This window comes from Bos indicus x Bos taurus, chromosome 14 (assembly GCF_003369695.1).
Source record: "Bos indicus x Bos taurus breed Angus x Brahman F1 hybrid chromosome 14, Bos_hybrid_MaternalHap_v2.0, whole genome shotgun sequence".
In the NCBI taxonomy this organism is placed as follows: domain Eukaryota; kingdom Metazoa; phylum Chordata; class Mammalia; order Artiodactyla; family Bovidae; genus Bos; species Bos indicus x Bos taurus.
In genome coordinates, this window is record NC_040089.1 from 28148810 (window position 1) to 28168570 (window position 19761).

The 19761-nt window shown below is 39.9% G+C and overlaps 1 protein-coding gene across 2 annotated transcripts in view; it reads left to right on the top strand.

The window, feature by feature from the left end:
• The window catches only part of NKAIN3 (sodium/potassium transporting ATPase interacting 3), a 535514-nt gene that overhangs the window by 389455 nt on the left and 126298 nt on the right, over positions 1-19761 (top strand). For both annotated transcript variants that reach the window (XM_027561061.1, XM_027561060.1), the window contains exon 4: positions 3611-3808. In XM_027561061.1, the coding sequence (XP_027416862.1) occupies positions 3611-3808 (198 nt within the window). The remainder of the gene's footprint in view (positions 1-3610; positions 3809-19761) is intronic.

Genomic DNA, 19761 nt, shown 5'->3' on the forward strand with positions numbered 1-19761 from the left:
ATATATTATGTGTGTGTGTGTGCATGCTCAATCACTCAATTGTGTCTGACTCTTTGCGACCCCAAGGTCTGTCACCTGCCAGGCTCGTCTACACATGAAATTTTCCAGATATGAATAATGGAGCAGATTGCCACTTCCTTCTCCAGGATGAACCCAAGGATTGAACTTGAGTCTCCTACATTGCAGGCAGTTTCTTTACTGCTGAGCTACCTGGGAAGCCCATAAATATGTTGTAGTCCCAACAAATTGAGAACCACACTGAGACATTTCTATGAGTGTAACAAATATGTATCGTTAGTTCATAAATTCACTTTTTTTTATTTGGGTAAAATAAATTTTAGTCAAAGTCATATTAAAAGGAACTTACAGTCAGTCCTGCATTAGAAAAGGCAAGAGGTAAGGGTAAGAATGCTTAAAGAGTAGAGATTGCTATGAGTTTTGAGATAACACTAATTTATCCTGAACCTAATGAAGTCTATTAAAATCAAAAATAATAGTTCGTCTGCAGTGACCAAGACTAACTCTAAGAGATTAAATCTGATGGCTAGCAAAGAGGGTAGCATGCAGTTTGCCTGCAGGTAAATTGCCTTGCGTGAAACTGAATTCACTAGCGAAAGCAATTATTTTTCTATAATACTTTCCCTCCAGAGGGTAACTGCAAATGATACATATAGCCAACCAACACCTAAAAACAGTATGATGTAAAATGTCTTATTATCCATAAAATGCTGTAACTGTGAAGGTAACTGAATGATATTTGTAGCAAACCAACACCAAAAAAAAAAAAAGAACATGTTTTATTATTGATCTAATCACAGGCATACTTATAATGGTACTTTGAATTGAGTTGAGGAAAATCTAAAACTGTGGAGTAACTGCCTACTAGCGTGAACTGGAAATGTTCTCACCTCACAATGTGGGTATCACATACAGCAGAGCAACGGGTGACAGGGTCCTCCACTGTCCTTGCTCTGGGGGCTCCCACACTGGTTTTCAGGACCAGCCACCTAGAAGTTCAAGAACTTTCCATTTCACACCAGTGTCCTGTAAGTCTGCAGAGTTCCAAACCCAGTGTCTCTTCCTTAGGAGTGTCCTACGCCACTCAGGTAAGGACAGTTCTCTAAGTAGCACAGGGATGTACAGAGCATCATTGTGGGTGCACAATCAGTGGGTGGCCCCTGAGTGGCTGAACAAGAGCCATCTGTGGTACCCACTCAACACGTCCCCCTGGCACTAGTGATGACAAGCTCGCTGGGAGTGGAGGCTGGGAATGGACCCAATCCCCGGCTCCTGGATCCTCCGTTCCCCAGCAGATCTATGTCCCAGTCCACCAACTGTGGTTGGTAGGCGCCCTTGCCCTCTGTCCATCCTCACCCTCCCTCCTTCCTGCTCCACATCAGCAGCTGTAATCTTTACTTTATCTGGGAGCCAAGAGTCTGGTTCCTCATCTGTTCTTTTTAAAGTATTGTTTATGACAAAAACATTATAACCTTAGTCCTTCATAGCTGACACTTTGCAGATATGAAAAGGCTACTCTTGAGGTTTAAACATCTGCACGGGTGTCTCTGTTAGGAGTTTCTGGAAGTCTCTTTTGATATGGAAAAGTCAAGGCTTGCCTTCTTTGTTCTTTTGCTCGGCTGTGGTGGCATTTTCTGAAAACAACTAAAGAGGGAGGAACTAGCTCCCTTCAGGGTCTGAGGAATTGTAAAGGGTTGGGCAGGGGAACAGAGGAATGGGAAAGCACCACATCACAGCTGAAAGTACAGACCGCATGGGATCAAGTTCTGGGTCTGCCACTACATGCTGTGCTGTGTGCTGTGTCACTCAGTCATGCCTGACTCTTGGTGACCCCGTGGACTGAAGCCCGCCAGGCACCTCTGTCCTTGAAGATTCTCCAGGCAAAAATACTGGGTGGGTTGTCATGCCCTCCTCCAGGGGATCTTCCTAACCCAGGGATTGAACTCAGGTCTCCTGCATTGCAGGAGGATTCTTTACTGTCTGAGCCAGCAGAGAAGCCCAAGAATACTGGAGTGGGTAGCCTATCCCTTCTCAGGGTATCTTCCCAACCCAGAAATGGAACCAGAGTCTTCTGCATTGCAGGTAGATTCTTTACCAGCTAAGCTACCAGGGAAACCCCACCATACATAGGAAGTTCTTTTGACTGATTTATTAATGAGGTTGGGCACTTTATTTTTCCTTTCTGTGACCAACTTTTCTCATCTGCTTTAATTTTTTTTTTTTTTTATGATTGCTATACAACAACTACCATGAACCTGGTGTCTTAAACAATGGAAGTGTATATTCTCATAGTTCTGGAGGCCAGAAGTCTGAAATCAGTTTCACTGGACTGAAATCAAGATGCTGCCAGGGCCAGGCTCCCCCTGGAGTTTTAGGGATAATCTTCTCTTGTCTCTCCCAGCTTCTGGTGGTGGTCAGCATTCCTGTGGCCACATCGCTCCAATTGTTGCCTCCATGGTCACCCTTTTGTTCTGTTCTTCCTTGTGTCTAGCATCCCTTTGCTTCCCTCTTAAAAGGAAACGTGATTATCTTTAGGGCCCATCAGTTAATCCAGAATAATCCCCCCATTTCATGATCCTTACCACAATCATAGCTACAAAGTCCTATTCTTGCTGTATAAGGTAGAATTCACAGATTCCAGGGAGATGGATATAAATGTGATTTGGGGGGACCATTATTCAACTACTGTAAGTTAGGACGATGATACCTGCATGAACGCATAATATATGGAAAGTGCTTAGAACAATGTCTCGCAGGCAAAAAAACTCTCTCAGTACACGTTACCATGATGGTGATACCAGTGGCAATGGAGCAATAAGAAAACAGAGAAGAAAATTCCAATGTGGACAATATAATTGAAGGGAGGGGTGGGATGAATTGGGAGATTGGAATTGACATATATGCACTACTGATGTTTAAGGGCTTCCCTGGTGGCTCAGAGGTTAAAGCGTCTGCCTGCAATGCGGGAGACCTGGGTTCGATCCCTGGGTCAGGAAGATCCCCTGGAGAAGGAAATGGCAACCCACTCCAGTATTCTTGCCTGGAGAATCCCATGGACAGAGGAGCCTGGTGGGCTACAGTCCACGGGGATGTTGTTTATAAAATAGAGAAGTAATGAGAACCTACTGTATAGCACAGGCAACTCTACTCAATGCTCTGTGGAGACCTAAATGGGAAGGAAATTCAAGAAGGAGGAGATATATGTACACATGTGGCTGAGTCACTTTGGTGTGCAGCAGAAACTGAAACAACACCGTAAATCAACAATAGTCCAATAAAAAAACTAAATAAATAGGCATATGAATTTTTAAACAAATATATCATCTCTGAATTTTCGATGTTGTGCTAACCTTATAGTGTTATCATTCAAAGAATTACATCTCCCCACTGAATAACTATAACCCATATGAAAATAAGCTATTTCATTCGTATGACACATGCAGTCATGTTAGGTTTGTCTTTCGTCATTCTTTACCTGGAATTTAAACCATTTCAGGAATTTCATTCATCCTGAATTCTTCCTAAGGTGAAAGCCGAAGATGTGATGTAATATGTTTATCTCCTTTCTCTGTCTTGTCTCCTGCCCGCCTAGGATACAGACCTAATGACATTCAACATCTCTGTGCATCGGTCATGGTGGCGGGAACACGGGCCCGGCTGTGTCCGAAGAGTACTGCCCCCGTCAGCCCACGGCATGACGGACGATTACACGTATGTCTCTGTCACCGGCTGCATTGTGGACTTCCAGTACCTGGAGGTCATCCACAGTGCCGTCCAAATCCTACTCTCTGTAAGTATCACATCTGTGTCACTGTCGGATCTGGACTCTCTTTAACGTCATTTTGTATCTAAACCTTCCATCCATGCTCTCCTGGTAGATAATGCCATAGATAAGTACACAGAGAACATCCTTTAAACAATGGAAATAACAGTAATGATGCTAACGTTTGTTATGCTTGATGGCAGTTTATGTCTTTTTCCTCTTGATATCCAGACATTTTTTTAGAACCAGTTAGTTACTGTAGTTTCTAACTTGAGATGCAATCCACATAATTCAGTGGAATAGAATCACTGTCCTCCAGAAATGGTGACTGTCCATGCGGTACCATGGGTTCTTCTCCTAATACATTTCTACTACAGTTACTATTCCTAATGCATTCTTTTACTAATTCTCATTCATTCTAGAGAAAGAAGGATGGAAATATGCCCAATGTCTTTTTCAATCTAATAAAACTCATATTTCCAATAATTATTCCTTAAGAAAACAAATTCCTCCAGAGAGTCCTACACATTTTAGTGCCTAAAATCAGTTGTGAGGATACAGTTCCATTGAGAGAAATAGGGAGGAAATGGCTTGAAAAGACCACACAAAGCCTATGTGCTGGGAATTCCTTAAAGATATTTTCTTTCCACCAGACTGCCCCACCCACAGTTTGATCACACTGTGGAATGGAATTAATTTAAGGTATATACCATCATCAAGAAGTCTTTTTCTTTGAGATCCAACAAGGATTTGGTGTTCTTTTGAGTCAATATATGATAGTCATTCTCACAGTGCTTTTCACATGAACCAACCATTCCAGTTCTTCTGTTCCAATGGGTTAGAGTCAGAATAAGAGATTCAGGTTCAATAATAAATAAATAGATGACAGAGTGTAAGAGGTGTATGTCAATGAAGAATGGACTTGGAATCATTTCCAGAAAGAACTTTAGGAGTCCTTGTAACACTTACTGTAACCATTATCTACTGCTGTCTAACAAACCACTCCAAAATATAATTACAGAAAACAATATCAGTATGTTGCTTTGAGTTTTGTGGGTGAGGAATCTAGGCAGTTCTGCTTCATAGGATACTGGCTAGGGTCACTCATGTAAACTTTTCAACCAGGAGCTTTGCTGGGGTTACACTATCCTAGATGTCCTCACTCATATGTCTGGGGCTGGCTGTTGACCCACATTCTCCTCCACATGGCTTGTCTTCTCGAAGAAAACTTGAGAGGCTTTCTTACAGCCAGTGAGCTGGGTTCCAATAAAAGAAGCCCAACATGCAAGCATTTATCTAGCCTCTTCTTGAGAGTAAAGCCTACTAATGTCCCATTGGCTATAGCAAATCATGTGATCAAGCCCAGCATTATTGTGGGAGGGGCCTCTAGAAAGGTGAACATACTAGGAGCCATGGCTCATTTGGAGCCATCAGTGTGCTAGTCTTTTCCTCCTTTACAGAATGTATTAATTATTGTTCTTTAAACCACATATGTTAAGGTCTAAAATAGTATTTTAGAGCATGTTTGAATCATAATTTTCTAGAAAGACTAAAGACTTGAACATAAAACTCCAAAGATCTTTTAGTGTCCTAGTTCAATGAAAAGCAAATTCTACACTGAATTCAAAGAAAGTGGCTGGACCTCAATGATAAGGAGTTTTCTTTCAAAGATGTAACAGGGAATCTGATTATTCTTGGTTTCTGTATGTTTGTCATCACTTGTCAATATATGTTTATCAATCTTTCTGTATTCTCTGGTCTTTCTTTACTCTCCTGGAAGTTACCTATGGAATTGTGGCAAAATATATGTTTAAATCTTTGGATTAAAAAAAAAAACATGGAGGCAAATTTTCTTTAAAATGTTTTCAACCTACTGTAAGGTGAAACAGTACTCTATCATATTTTAGATTCTAAAGGTTCTTAGTGAATTTTTTAACATTGAAACATTTTTCTAGAATCATTCATATATGAACAGATTCCCCTTCTTTAAAAACATTCACAGAAAATTGCTAAACCATTTTGTGGAGTGATGACATGATTTCAAAGTTTTCATAATGCAGCAGAATGCTGTAGAATCAAAAAGTCGTTTCTCCATAGTAACTCCAATTCAAATGAATAGCAAGGTGTAAGTATTTATTTGATAAGAAACTGAACTGACACATAGAAAACTACATTAGAGAAAAGCACTAAATAAAGTGTATGTTGCCACCTAAAAGTACTTGTCATTCATGAATCAATTCCTCGGCATATTAGTTTACTGAACGTTCAGAACTGTCCACTGCACACATAATCCTCATTATATTATTCAGCCTTCCAGCAGTAAAAATATTAGCTGCTGATCTCTGACTTTTCTTGTGTAATATACCTGCCAGACAACAATTTCAATATTTTTTCTTTTTTATGTTAAAATGAAAGGTATCCTGACTTTGTCTCACAGCAAAATAACTATGTATTATTGTTGTGGTTGATTGCATATGGTTTTCTTGTATTTTCTATCTATTTCATATGAATATGTTTACAATGATTAGAACTTGGATTTTTTTAAAAAATCCAATGATATGTAAATGCTTCCTGTATCAGTCACTTAGCATGTGCTAAAATGTCAGTCTTATTTCTGGGGAAAAACAAGGGCTGATGGTTGTAAGATTTAACAGCCCGTGCTGCTTGGGTAACTTCTAGATAAACAGGCAAAGGACTCTGAGATGGGGCAGAGTCCCAGGGGCCCTACTGCTTCAAGGGTTACCCTTACAATTGCTGGAGGTGCCAGAATATCTAGAAGTTCACAGATATTGAACTTGAACAGATTCTGAACTCCTCACAGAAGGGAGGAGCCAACAGAGGCGGCTAGGATGGCAGAGGAAGGTTTCAGGGCAGCAGCTCTCTGGCAAGTTGAGATGGAAGTGTTTGAATAATCTACCTATGGTACGTTTCTTCTTCCCACCCCCAACTCTTCATCCACTGGTCACAGTCCACGATGAGACATCTTTCCTCTGAAAGTTCCAGGATAGGTTTATATAGATAATTAGATAGATCAATAATAGATAGATAATTAGATAAATAGATAATTCATTCACTTAATTCAAAGAGATAAAAATCTCTTTGAATTAAGTGCAGTGAAATCTTCCCTCCTGTCCCCACTTGCCTGGATCCCCTCTCTCTGCTCCCCATTGGGCAGCCCAACCCATTTTGTTTTGTTTGTTTGTTTAGGGTTATGCATAGGATTCCAAAGTGTCTATGCAAATATAACAAAATGTGATTCTGTGTTCTTATTTGCCCCACAAAAGACTGCCTGTGATATGCACCTCTCTGAAACTTTCCAATTTTTTACTTATTAGATATTTTGGAGCTATTTCCATATCAGCACATCTCTGTTTCATTGTTTATTTTAATGGCCCCCTATTGATGGACACTAGTATTGTTTGACCTCATCTAAATATAATGATTTTGGGTATATATAATATATACAATATATCTAACATATGATATATAGTATAACATAATATCAACTGTGCATCATAATTATCTATTTTGTAACTATCACACAGGTGTTATAGTAAATAGCTGTGTACATGTGTCACTGAGAACATTTCCTAGACCTGCCCAGCTCGTGCATCCCCAGGATGTACATTACAGGTGTCCTGCCATATAAGCACACCGTTAATAGAGTTTAACTGAGTCTTTGGTCTGTCTACCTTCCAGAATAAAAGTTCCTTGAAGGATAGAACAGTGCCCTTTTAAATCCTGTTCATTTCCGTGGTCCCAGAGACTAGCAGAGCGATGACACTAAATATTTATGAGTTCTTGTGAATATGAATGAATAAATGACCAACAGACAAGAGATTACAAAGCCTGAAGTAAGTAAACACAACAAGAAGAATTCATTGATCAAGAACTGGCATGGATGAATGCACAGACAAAATGCTGGAGCCAGAGAGAAGATGCTGATCATTTGGAGGCACTCTCACATCTTTGCTATTACTGTACACTTAGTTATTACTAGATACGTCGTCTTAGTGGACTGCCCAGTCCCGAGGTCGACAGGTCAGTAATAGTGAGTATGTAATCTAAGGCACTTTTTAAATTTTAGGATTCCTTATTTGTGGCTAAATAGATCCATATTATATTTATGTTAACTATTTAACAAGGTATTTTAAAGGTGCTAATTTTTATAAATAGTAGACAAATGCTAATCTCTAAACCTTTAAAACTCAACCTTATCTACATCTCATTAAACTCACCTTGTCTTCAACTCTTTGGAGCTGATTTTATATACATATTGTCTGGAACCCTCACTGTCAAGATATTCTCCTTCATATCTGATAGGTGATGAGTCTCATTCTTTAACGTCTTTGGAGGTTGTCACCAGGATCAGAGCTGGGGATCAGAGCACCCTGAGAATTGGTTTTCCATCATGCCCGTGTTCTTTGCATTGCGTCTATCTAGTCCCGTCATCAGCACTCATCACTATTTTCTGTCTTTCATATCAGACACCTTCAGCTTAAGATAAATGAAAAGTCAAGAGAGAATGGTAAATGATAACAGTAGACCACAAGGTATCCTACAGAATCTGTGTTCTCAAAAGGCTGTGTGAGCACTGGATTTGAGCTCCCTGCATCATACAGCAAGGAGCTCAAATCTCATGCTGTGTGACAGAGGGGAGGATGGGCTAATAGGTGGGAGGGAGGCTCAAGATAGAGGGACTTGCGAATACCTATGACTGATTCATGTTAATGTATGGCAGAAGCCAACACAACATTGTAAAGCAATTATCCTCCAATTAAAAACAAATAAATTTAAGTTAAAAAAAGAAAGTGCAAACAACCAAAAAGGCTGTGCAAGTATCTATTCCATCTGCTTAGAATACATGGCTTAGTCACGGGAGCTAATAATATTATTGCTAATTCAGTAATGTATGCTCACACAGTATAAGAATTCAAGTCAAATAGTAAGCTTTTGAAATGAGTTCCAATTCCTATCAATTGTATCCCTCCAAAAATGCATGCTAAGTTGCTTTTCAGTCATGTCTGACTCTTTGCAACCCTGTGGACTGTAGCCCACCAGGCTCCTCTGTCCATGGGATTCTCCAGGCAAGAATACTGGAGTGGGTTGCCATGCCCTCCTCCAGGGGATCTTTCCAACCCAGGGATTCAACTTGCATCTCTTATATCTCCTGCATTGGCATGCGGGTTCTTTACCACTAGCATCACCTAGGAAGCCCACTCCCAAAATGCAAATATCATTAAAAGTGAGTTTCCTTGGCGGGGGTGGGGGCGGGGTCTTATTTCTGAGATAACATTTCATTTATTTAACAAACTGTTAGTATATGCTTAGAGCTACTCTGAGTGCTTTGCAAATACGAACTCGTTTAATCATCAAAATGTACAAGTGAAAAAAAAAATTAGTGTTAGTAGCTAAGTTGTGTCCGACTCTTTGTGACCCTATGGACTGTAGCCCGCCAGGCTCCTCTGTCCATGGGATTTCCCAAGAACACTGGAGTAAGTTTCCATTTCCTCTTCCAAGGGATCTTCCCGACCTAGAGATCAAACCCCTGTCGCTTATGTCTCCTACATTGGCAGGTGGGTTCTTTACCACTAGCGCCACCTGGGAAGCCTATTTATGGCTGACTAATACCAATCATATAGATACTTTTAATAGTTTTATCTGTTATAGATATGTGTACAATATTTAGCAAATATTTCAGATTTACAAATCAAGTGTAGAAAGACCTCCCATGCCCACTGATAAAACCCTAAGTGGAATTTAAGCAATTCATCATCTATTTTGTCTACATATATATATATATATATCCATGTTTTGAAAACATCTGGGTCCTTATTAGATGTCTGGTCTTACATAAATCTATAGTGAGTGAATGAAGTCGCTCAGTTGTGTCTAACTCTTTGCGACCCCGTGGACTGTAGCCTACCAGGCTTCTCTGTCCATGGGATTCTCCAGCCAAGAATACTGGAGTGGGTTACCATTTCCTTCTCCAGGGGATCTTCCCGGCCCAGGGATCGAACCCGGGTCTCCCGTATTGTAGGCAGATGCTTTAACCTCTGAGCCACCAGGGAAGCCCCTAATGTTATCTGTCACTTGTACACATAGTTATTCAAACCCATAGTTTGAATATGCAAACATTTAAAATTCGTATTCCTCTTATACTATAGCATTCTCCTTAATGGTATGTGTATGATTGGATTTTATTCTGTATGTTAATCAGTCATCACAGACATTTATGTTTCCAAATACAAATTCACATGATTTCCAAACAATACAATTTAGTCTCCGGAGGCCTAAATGCTCATGGTTATCCCAGACATGTTTGCAGGTCTTCATATATTATTACTGCTCTACTAGTTTCAAATAATCTGCCAAACATTGATTATTAAATGCAGAAGTGAGTTATGACATTTGGTAGACTTAAATATGATTTTACCAGAGAAATGTAAAGCTTGATGAGAAATCATATCTAGCACAAAACCATTAATTTAGAAAATCTGAGATATGTTTAATAATTAATCAAGGCAAACATTGTGACTGTAGGCTTATGGAGAAATTAGAAACAAGGAAGTTAATTTTAGTGATGCTTACTTAGCGTAATTTAATGTCATTCAGATGTTTACAGAGGTTTCCTCTTTAGCCTTAGGTAGGAATAATTATTGAGTTGAAAAAAGGCAGTTTTCATTAAAACAAAAGTTAATTCAAAAACATTTACTGTCTTCCTTTAGAAGACAAAATTGAGTATAGACTGTATACAGAAAATTTATTTTTTAGTTTAGAGTATAATTGCCTTAACTGTTGTGTTAGCTTCTGCTGTACACCAATGTGAATCAGCTATATGTGCACACATATCCCCTCCCTCTTGAACCTCCCCCAACATCTTCATCCCAGCCCTCTAAGTCATCACATAAGGAAAATCTTGTCACTTTTTGTATTCTTTCTAAATGAAAACAGACAGTACAACATCCATTCAAAAAAATATATGTATATATATACACAAAGGAAACCCCTACACTCTACAAAGCACTGTGCTAGGAGGTGTGGACATGAGAGGAGGAATTCAAATTTGTTGTGGTTCTACCCATGATACCAGAGGAGATCAGGCAGGAAATTAAAGGACCATAACATGGCAGAAAATGAGAGAGTTCCACAATTCAGAGTCTAAGTGCTACTGGGCTCACAAAAGAAAGTAGCATATGGGAAAGCTGTGATATTTTGCTTCACCCTACTCCCCCCCACCCAAAATGTTTGACTCTTAAAAATGAACTCTTTCGTTTTTTAAGGACAAAACTATAATATTTCAAGGACATCCCAAGTGAGTTCCTGGTGGGCTTACAGAAGCATCCATTGTTGCCACCACAGGGATAATTAATAGTTATGAAAATTGAAACACTTACTTTTCAGGATACATTAAAAAAAATGTTGTCATCTAGTCACTAAGTTGTGTCTGACTCATTTGTGACCCCATGGACTGTAGCCCACCACGCTACTCTGTCCATGGGATTTCCTGTCCAGGCAAGAATATTGGAATGGGTTGCCATGCCTGCCTCCAGGGGATCATCCTGACCGAAGAATTGAATTCATATCTCCTGCATTGCAAATAGGTTTTTTACCATTGAGACACCAGGGCTGCTGCTGCTAAATCGCTTCAGTCGTGTCCGACTCTGTGCGACCCCATAGACGGCAGCCCACCAGGCTCCTCCATCCATGGGATTTTCCAGGCAAGAGTACTGGAGTGGGGTGCCATTGCCTTCTCCCATGACACCAGGGAGGCCCACATAAAAATAATCACTTCAGTTCCATTCAGTTACTCAGTCGTGTCCAATTCATTGCAACTCCATGGACTAAAGCACCCCAGGATTTCCTGTTCATCACCAACTCCCAGAGCTTGCTCAAACTCACGTCCATCGAGTAGGTTATGCCGTCCTACTATTTCATCTTCTGTCATCACCTTCTCCTCCTGCCTTCAATCTTTCCCAGCATCAGGAACTTTTCCAAAGAGTCAGTTTGTCACATCAGGTGACCAAAGCCTTGGAGGTTCAGCTTCAGCAACAGTCCTTCCAATGAATATTCAGGACTGATCTCCTTTAGGATGGACTGATTTGGTCTCCTTGCTGTCCAAGGGACTCTCCAAGAGTCTTCTCCAACACCACAGTTCAAAAGCATCAATTCTTCAGCACTCAGCTTTCTTTACGGTCCAAGTCTCACATCCATACATGACTACCGGAAAAACTACAGCTTTGACTAGATGGACCTTTGTCAGCAAAGCAATGTCTCTGCTTTGTAATACGCTGTCTTGGTTGGTCATAGCTTTTCTTCCAAGGAGCAAGGGTCTTTTAATTTCATGGGTGCAGTCACCATCCATGGTAATTTTGGAGCCCAAGAATATAAAGTCTGTCACTGTCATTGTTTCCCTATCTATTTGCCATGAAGTTATGGCACCAGATGCCATGATCTTAATTTTTTGAATGCTGAGTTTTAAACCAGCTTTTTCACTCTCCTCTTTTACTTTCATCAAGACACTCTTTAGTTCTTCTTTGCTTTCTGCCATAAGGGTGGTGTCATTTGCATATCTGAGGTAATTGATATTTCTCCTTTCAATCTTGATTCCAATTTATGCTTCATCCAGCCCAGCATTTCACATGATGTCCTCTGCATATAAGTTAAATAAGCAGAGTGACAATATACAGCCTTGACATACTCCTTTCCCAATTTTGAATCAGTGCCTTGTTCTGTATCCAGTTCTAATGGTTGCTTCTTGACCTGCATACAGATTTCTCAAGAGGCAGATAAGGTGAACTGGTATTCCTACCACTTTAAGAATTTTCCACGGTTTGTTGTGATCCTACAGTCAAAGGCTTTAGCATACTCAGTGAAGCAGAAGTAGATGTTTTTCTGGAATGCTCTTGCTTTTTGTTATGATCCAGTGATCTAATGGATATTGGCAATTTGATCTCTGGTTCCTCTCCCTTTTCTAAATCCACTTGAACATCTGAAAGTTCTCAGTTCATATACTGTTGAAGCCTAGCTTGTAGAATTTTGAGCATTACTTTGCTAGAATGTGAGATGAGTGTAATTGTGTGGTAGTTCGCACATTCTTTGGCATTGTCTTTCTTTGGGATTGGAATGAAAACACCTTTTCCAGTCCTGTGGCCACTGCTGAGTTTTCCAAATTGGCTGGCATATTGAATGCAGCACTTTCACAACATCATCTTTTAGGATTTGAAATAGCTCAGCTGGAATTCCATCACCTCCACTAGCTTTGTTTGTAGTGATGCTTCCTAAGGCCCACTTGATTTCACATTCCAGGATGTCTGGCTCTAGGTGAGTTTTCACACCATCAAAGTTACCTGGGTCATGAAGATCTTTTTTTGTATAGCTCTTCTGTGTATTCTTGCCACCTCATCTTAATATCTTCTGCTTCTGTTAGGTCTATACAATTTGTGTCCTTCATTGTGCTCATCTTTGCATGAAATGTTCCCTTGGTTTCTCTAATTTTCTTGAAGAGATCTCTAGTCTTTCTCATTCTATTGTTTTCCTCTATTTCTTTGCATTGCTCACTTAGGAAGGCTTTCTTATCCCTCCTTGATATTCTCTAGAACTCTGCATTCAGATGGATATCTTTCCTTTTCTCCTTTGCCTTTCACTTTTCTTTTCTATGTTAAGGCATATCACAAAGTATAAAACCAGAGGCATACATCAGAACAAAAACAAGCAGTGGGTTGCCTGTCTATACAGAGGGCAGGAAAACTCCTTCTGGAGTTCATAGTCCCAGGAAATAAGGCTGTGTTGGCCAAAGAGAGATCCAGACATGGGTTTTGATGGATTCTTATTATAACCACTCAAAAGCAAGCTCAAAGGAAACCAGGGTTCAGAGTTCCAATTGCTGCAGCTGGAGCCTGCAACAGAGAGAGCTTCGGTGAATTCTCGTATGTGTTCTGAACAGAGGAACTAGCATAAGTAGGGAAATAAAAATAAGAAATCAGAGGAACCATGGGTTACTTCACTTTGATTTCAGCAACTAGGGTGCCCACAGAGGTAGTGACTCAAGTTGGAAAGAAAGTTTGGGTGAGGGGAATTTGAATTTCAAGGCTTTGGACTTTACCCTAAATGAATTCGAGCTATTTGAGGTTTATAAGCAGGTAATGATGTACACACAACTTTGAACTAGGGAGACTATTCTGAGAGGTATGTGTAGGGTGGATCCCATAGGAGGAACACATATCAGAATGGGCTTGTCATAGTCTGGGCCCATATGTCCCAGAGTGTCCTTGGAATACCTATCCTACAAACTGAACCTCAAGAAAGAGTCCACGGTGACAGAAGTTTGACTGAGGTCATGTTATATCCACTCCTTGGAGATTACAGTGAACATCAGCATATTAAAATTTGTGAGAAATCCTGCTGTTAAAAAAAAAAAATCATGGAAAACAAAGATCGAGGGACTCTTCTAGATTAAAGAAGACCAAAGAAACATGACAATGATGCCAAAACAAAAAACAGGGCAACAGATCTTTGTGGGACAGTTGGAAATTGAATAATGTCTATGGATTAGAAAGCAGCATTATGCTTGTGTACATGTACCCACGTTAATTTACTGGGTTTTTTTTTTATTATAGTACTGTGGCTGCATGAGTTGCTAACACTTAAGGACTCTGGATTGAAGGGTATACAGGAATACTTGATTGATTTTTTTCTTCTATGTTCCAGTAAGCCTGAAATTATTTCAAAAAGAAACTTTAAAAATGTTTTTAGAGACTTTCCTGGTGGTCCCATAGTTATGACTGCACCATCCAATGTAGCGGTTGCAGGTCTGATCCCTGCTCAGGGAGCTAAGATCACACACGCCTTGTGGTCAAAAATCAAAACATAAACCAGAAGCAATATGATAACAAATTAAATAAAGACTTTAAAAATGGCCCACATAAAGGAAATCTGTATTTTTAAAAATTTGTTTTTAATCTTAAAAAAAAAAAAAACTACTGCAGTCCCAGATAATTTTCTAAAGGAAACATTTTGGGAAATACGGGCTAAGTGAAAGTTAGGATGTGTCAGTGAGAATGGAAATCATTGAGGACAGGCCCAATAAACATTACTGGGACTTGGCAAGTGACTACGAGGTGGGAGGCAGAGGTGGTAAAGCCCAAGAGAGCAGAGGTGTCTGCTTCTATACAGAGGCTGGGGGAGGGGCTGTGTTGACAGAATAAATGGGTTTAGATGTGGACACATGATGAATCTTCACACCATCCTTGCTCTTAACATTTTTAAGATACATATAATTTTCCAGGCAAAAATACTGGAGAGGGTTGCCATTTCCTATTCTAGGAGATCTTCCCAACTATTTGTAAGGCCTCCTCAGACAGCCACGTTGCCTTCATGCATTTCTTTTTCTTTGGGATAGTTTTGGTCGACACCTCCTGTACAATGTTATGAACCTCAGTCCATAGTTCCTCAGGCACTCTCTCAGATCTGCCTTGAATCTATTTGCCACTTCCATAATCATAAGGGATTTGGTTTAGGTCATACCTGAATGACCTAGTAGTTTTCCTTACTTTCTTCCATATAGTCAAAGCTTTGGCTTTTCCAGTAGTCATGTACAAATATGAGAATTGGGCCTGAAAGAAGGCTGAGCGCCGAAGAATTGACAATTTCAAACTGTGGTGCTGGAGAAGACTCTTGAGAGTCCCTTGGACTGCAAGATCAAACCAGTCAATCCTAAAGGAAATCGACCCTGAATATTCATTGGAAGGACTGATGCTGAAGCTGAAGCTCCAATACTTTGGCCACCTGATGCAAAGAACTGACTCACTGGAAAAGACCCTGATGCTGAGAAAGATTGAAGGTGGCAGGAGAAGGGGACGGCAGAGGATGAGATGGTTGGATGCATCACCAACTCGATGGACATGAGTTTGAGCAAGCTCCAGGAGATAGTGAAAGACAAGAAACCCTGGTGTGCTGCAGTCCATGGGGTTGCAAAGAGTCAGACACTACTTTCCTACTGAACAACAACAAGAGGGGAAGGAAAGAAGCTAATTTGTAGGCTCTTCCAATAGGTTGCCGGGAAGAAGATGATGGTTTGGACGTGGGTGGTAGCTCAACGGATGGAAACGTGTAGATGATAGTTCTTACAGGAAGAGAAAAGTGGCATGTGCAGAAAAGGAAAAAATAAGGATGGAGCTTGAGGTTTGTGTTTGAGAAGTAGGGTAGCTGATTCTACTTGTTTCCAAGATGAGAGTCTGGGAATTTTGTTTCACTGGTGAATTTTATCTTGACATAAGAAATAGTGGGAACCAAACATAGGTTTTTTAAAAAAATAGTTTTAATAGAGAAATATTTGCTAAAATATCACAAGACTTACAGAGCCTAAAAGAAGCATCCTATAGAAGTAGAAGATATGCCTTCTCAGACTGGAAAACCCTGACTTTCTAATGGTTCACAATTGATTGTCATTTCATAATGACTTAAAGTAATTATTGCAGTATTAGCCCTTCACATTTGACTAAAAGTAAAACTGATAGCAAGAAAACCACAAGGAAGTGGTGTTCTTTATTTAAATTGATTAATGTAAATAGCTCTTTCATTTAAAATTGGTTTATATAAAATTCAAGCAAATATTTGCAATGCATTATTGTTACTTAGTAGCAAGGATAATCAGGAAGTCATTCAGACAATGAAACATGCACAATTAAAATCTTCAGGATACACAACAACTTTAATTAATCAGTTAAGCTAATCTAAATAAATAGAAAACTGGGTTGTAAGGCTTGGCTGTAAAGGATTTTAAACCCAATGGTATAATAAAAGAAATCATAGCTATCATTAAGTGGGTGTGTACGAGGTGCCTGGGCATCATTCTTTGAAGTATTATCTTGTGTAATGTTTTCAAGACTAATTTACATATGAACACACTGGACATTAAATAAATAGCCTGCCTAATTTCTTGTGGGCTTCCTAGGTGGCTCAGTGGTAAAGAATCCACCTGCCAATTCAGGTTTGATTCCTGAATGGGGAAGATCCCCTGGAGAAGGAAATGACAACCCATTCCAATATTCTTGCCTGGGAAATTTCATGGACAGAGGAGCCAGGCAGGCTACAGTCCATGGAGTCACAAAACAGTCAGACATGACTGAGCAACTAAACACCAACAATTTTCTGTGTTCAGTGATTGGGGAGAGTGCATCAAACTAGATTCTGATGTATCCCAAAACTACTGTGCTTATTGAGGAAGTTTTATTAATACATAAAACAAAATACAATATTTATAATATAAATGGTTTAATGTTAAATACAAATGTATCACTTAGTGTATGCTTTGGCAGGATATTAGAGTTCTAAAGAGTCAGTTTGCACATTTTTCCTATCTACTTCACAATTTCATACAAGTAAAAAGCTTCAGATTGTGAGATTCCTGAATTGTACATCTATTGGACAGAGGAAAAAAGTGGACATCTGCCTTGGCTTGCCAGCTTCCACACTCCCAACCTTTGATAACAGCACCTCAATTGCTCTGTTTAGAGAGTCACACACCCATTTTTCCCTGTGTGTGGAGAAGCTGGGCTCACGTGGGGTAAGGTGACCTCACCTCACCAGCCCCAGGGTCAGACATGAGACCCAGGTATCATCATTGGATCCAGTGACTGGTTCAGGAAAAGTCGTGTCAGGAAAGCAGATCTTTGGGACTCACTTCAACAGTTCTCAACTTTTAGGAAATATCAATTCTTTCCCACAAGACTGCTGAATTAGGAAGGTTTGCATTTGCGGATGTAGGCAGTCACCATGTGGAGAGTGACTACCTGAGACAAAACTTCTGTAAAATAGAAAGATACAGAGACTTCCCTGTCAGTCCAGTGGTTACACTCTGCCGTCCAATGCAGGGGGTGCAGGTTCAATCCCTGGTCAGTGACCTAAGATCCCACATGCCTTGTGGCCAAGGGACCAAAACATAAAACAGAAGCAATATTGTCACAAAATGAATAACGACTTAAAAAAAAAAATAGAGGGACACATACAGAGATGGAGTCAGGCAGATGCAGTCTTCGCTCAAGTCATACTCAAACCAGCCTGACCCTGGCTGGCTTTTGGGTAGTAGACAATTTAAAATCACAGATGCAGCTCGCTGTGTATTTCTATTGGCCAGTGCAAGTCTGTGACATCCTTGATGAATGGCGATGCAGCCTCTACTTGAACAGGTTGTTCATTACCCATCCAGGTAGCCCCATCTATTACAGTAAGTCCCTTTACATACAAACCTTCAAGTTGCAAACTTTCAAAGATATGAACATGTATTCACATGTCCAATCACATCAAGCATGAGTGACAGTGCAGCTTGCCCTCCGTCTCTTATTGCTGATGACTCTTCAGCTCTACCATCTCCCACCTCCTGTCCCTCCTCCAATAACTCTTCTTACCTGTTCACTCAATGCCAACTCTTGTGTGCCAGCTGTTGTACTGTACTATTATACTTTTCAAGGTAGTCAGGTAAAACATGTTTTCTTTATTTTTGTGGGTTTTTTATGTATTATTTGTGTGGAAAGTATTATAAGCCTATCACAGTATAGTACTAAATAGCTGATTGTATTGGTTGCATACCTAAGCTAACTTTATTGGACTTACAAACAAATTGGACTTACGAACACAGTCTCGGAACAGAACTCATTTGTGGTAGGGGACTCACTGTATTGGGCTGCTCTAAGTGTAAAACATGATTTGTAGATTTAATTTAGTTTGTAGATCCAAAATCCATCACGTTGGAACTTCTATCTATTGGCCCTGGTTCTGCCTCCTGAGTATCACAGAAGATGACCTTCCAACCATCCCCATAATCTTTAGGCCACCACAGACATTTTTGACTGGTGTTTTGCTGACAGGATCTTGTGTTTGGAAGTGTATTAGCCATGATATGGGTGTGTGTGTGTGTGTGTGTGTGTGTGCACACTCAATCATTTCCGTCTCTGTGGGACTCCATGGACTGTAGCCTGCCAGACTCCTCTGTCCATGGAATTCTCCAGGCAAGAATACTGGAATGAGTAGCCATTTCCTCCTCCAGGGGATCTTCCAGACCCAGGAATCGAACCCAGGCCTCCCACATTGCAGGCAGACTCCCCAGATGGATCCTAAGGTGACCCCTAATAATTCTCTTTTTCTTCTGTTTATGCCCTTGCATAATCTCCTCCTCTTGAATGTTTGGAGAGAAGTGTATATTCTAAAATTAGATTGGGATAATATTTGCACAACTCTGTGAATATACCAAAAATCACTAAACTGTACACTGGTAGCTGGCTAATTGTATGCTATGGCAATTACATCTCAATAAAGCTGTTTTTGTTATATACTATGACCAAGAGAGATTTATCCCAGAAATGCAAAGCTAGTCAACATCTGAACATCCAATCTTTCACTGTTTTTCTTTCCTGCTAAAATTAATACTGCATTGAATAGAGATATTATCCTATTTTAGGGGATTTTTTAGGTAATACATTACTCCTTTTAAATTTAAAATAAAGCAGGAAAACAATACAAGAAACAGACAGGTGGAAATCTGAATATGAGCTTTATCCCTCATAAATCCAACTGAAGAGCATGGCTTTAAATAGGCAACTGAATGGGCTTTCTAAACCCTGCTTCCCAAATTAGGCACCACACAGCTGGGCAGGCAGGCCCCTGCCCCCATGGGACCCAGACAGAATTAAGTGACAGAGGGCAGACAATGCATGCTTCCTGCAGGAAGACTGGCTCCCTCAAAAAGAGAAAAGGGCTTAACTCAAATGCTATCAACTCACTAGAGAAAATTTAATCCCTCCAAATATATACACAAGGAATGGAGATAGATACTACAAATTCAAGTCATTTTGTAGTTACTTACACTAGACATAGGAAAAATCATAATTAAAATTTTCTATTATAAATGTGGAATGAATAAATGATTAAGAATAATTGAATTTAACAGTGTAGTACTGAATTGTTTTTATTCTACCTAGAAT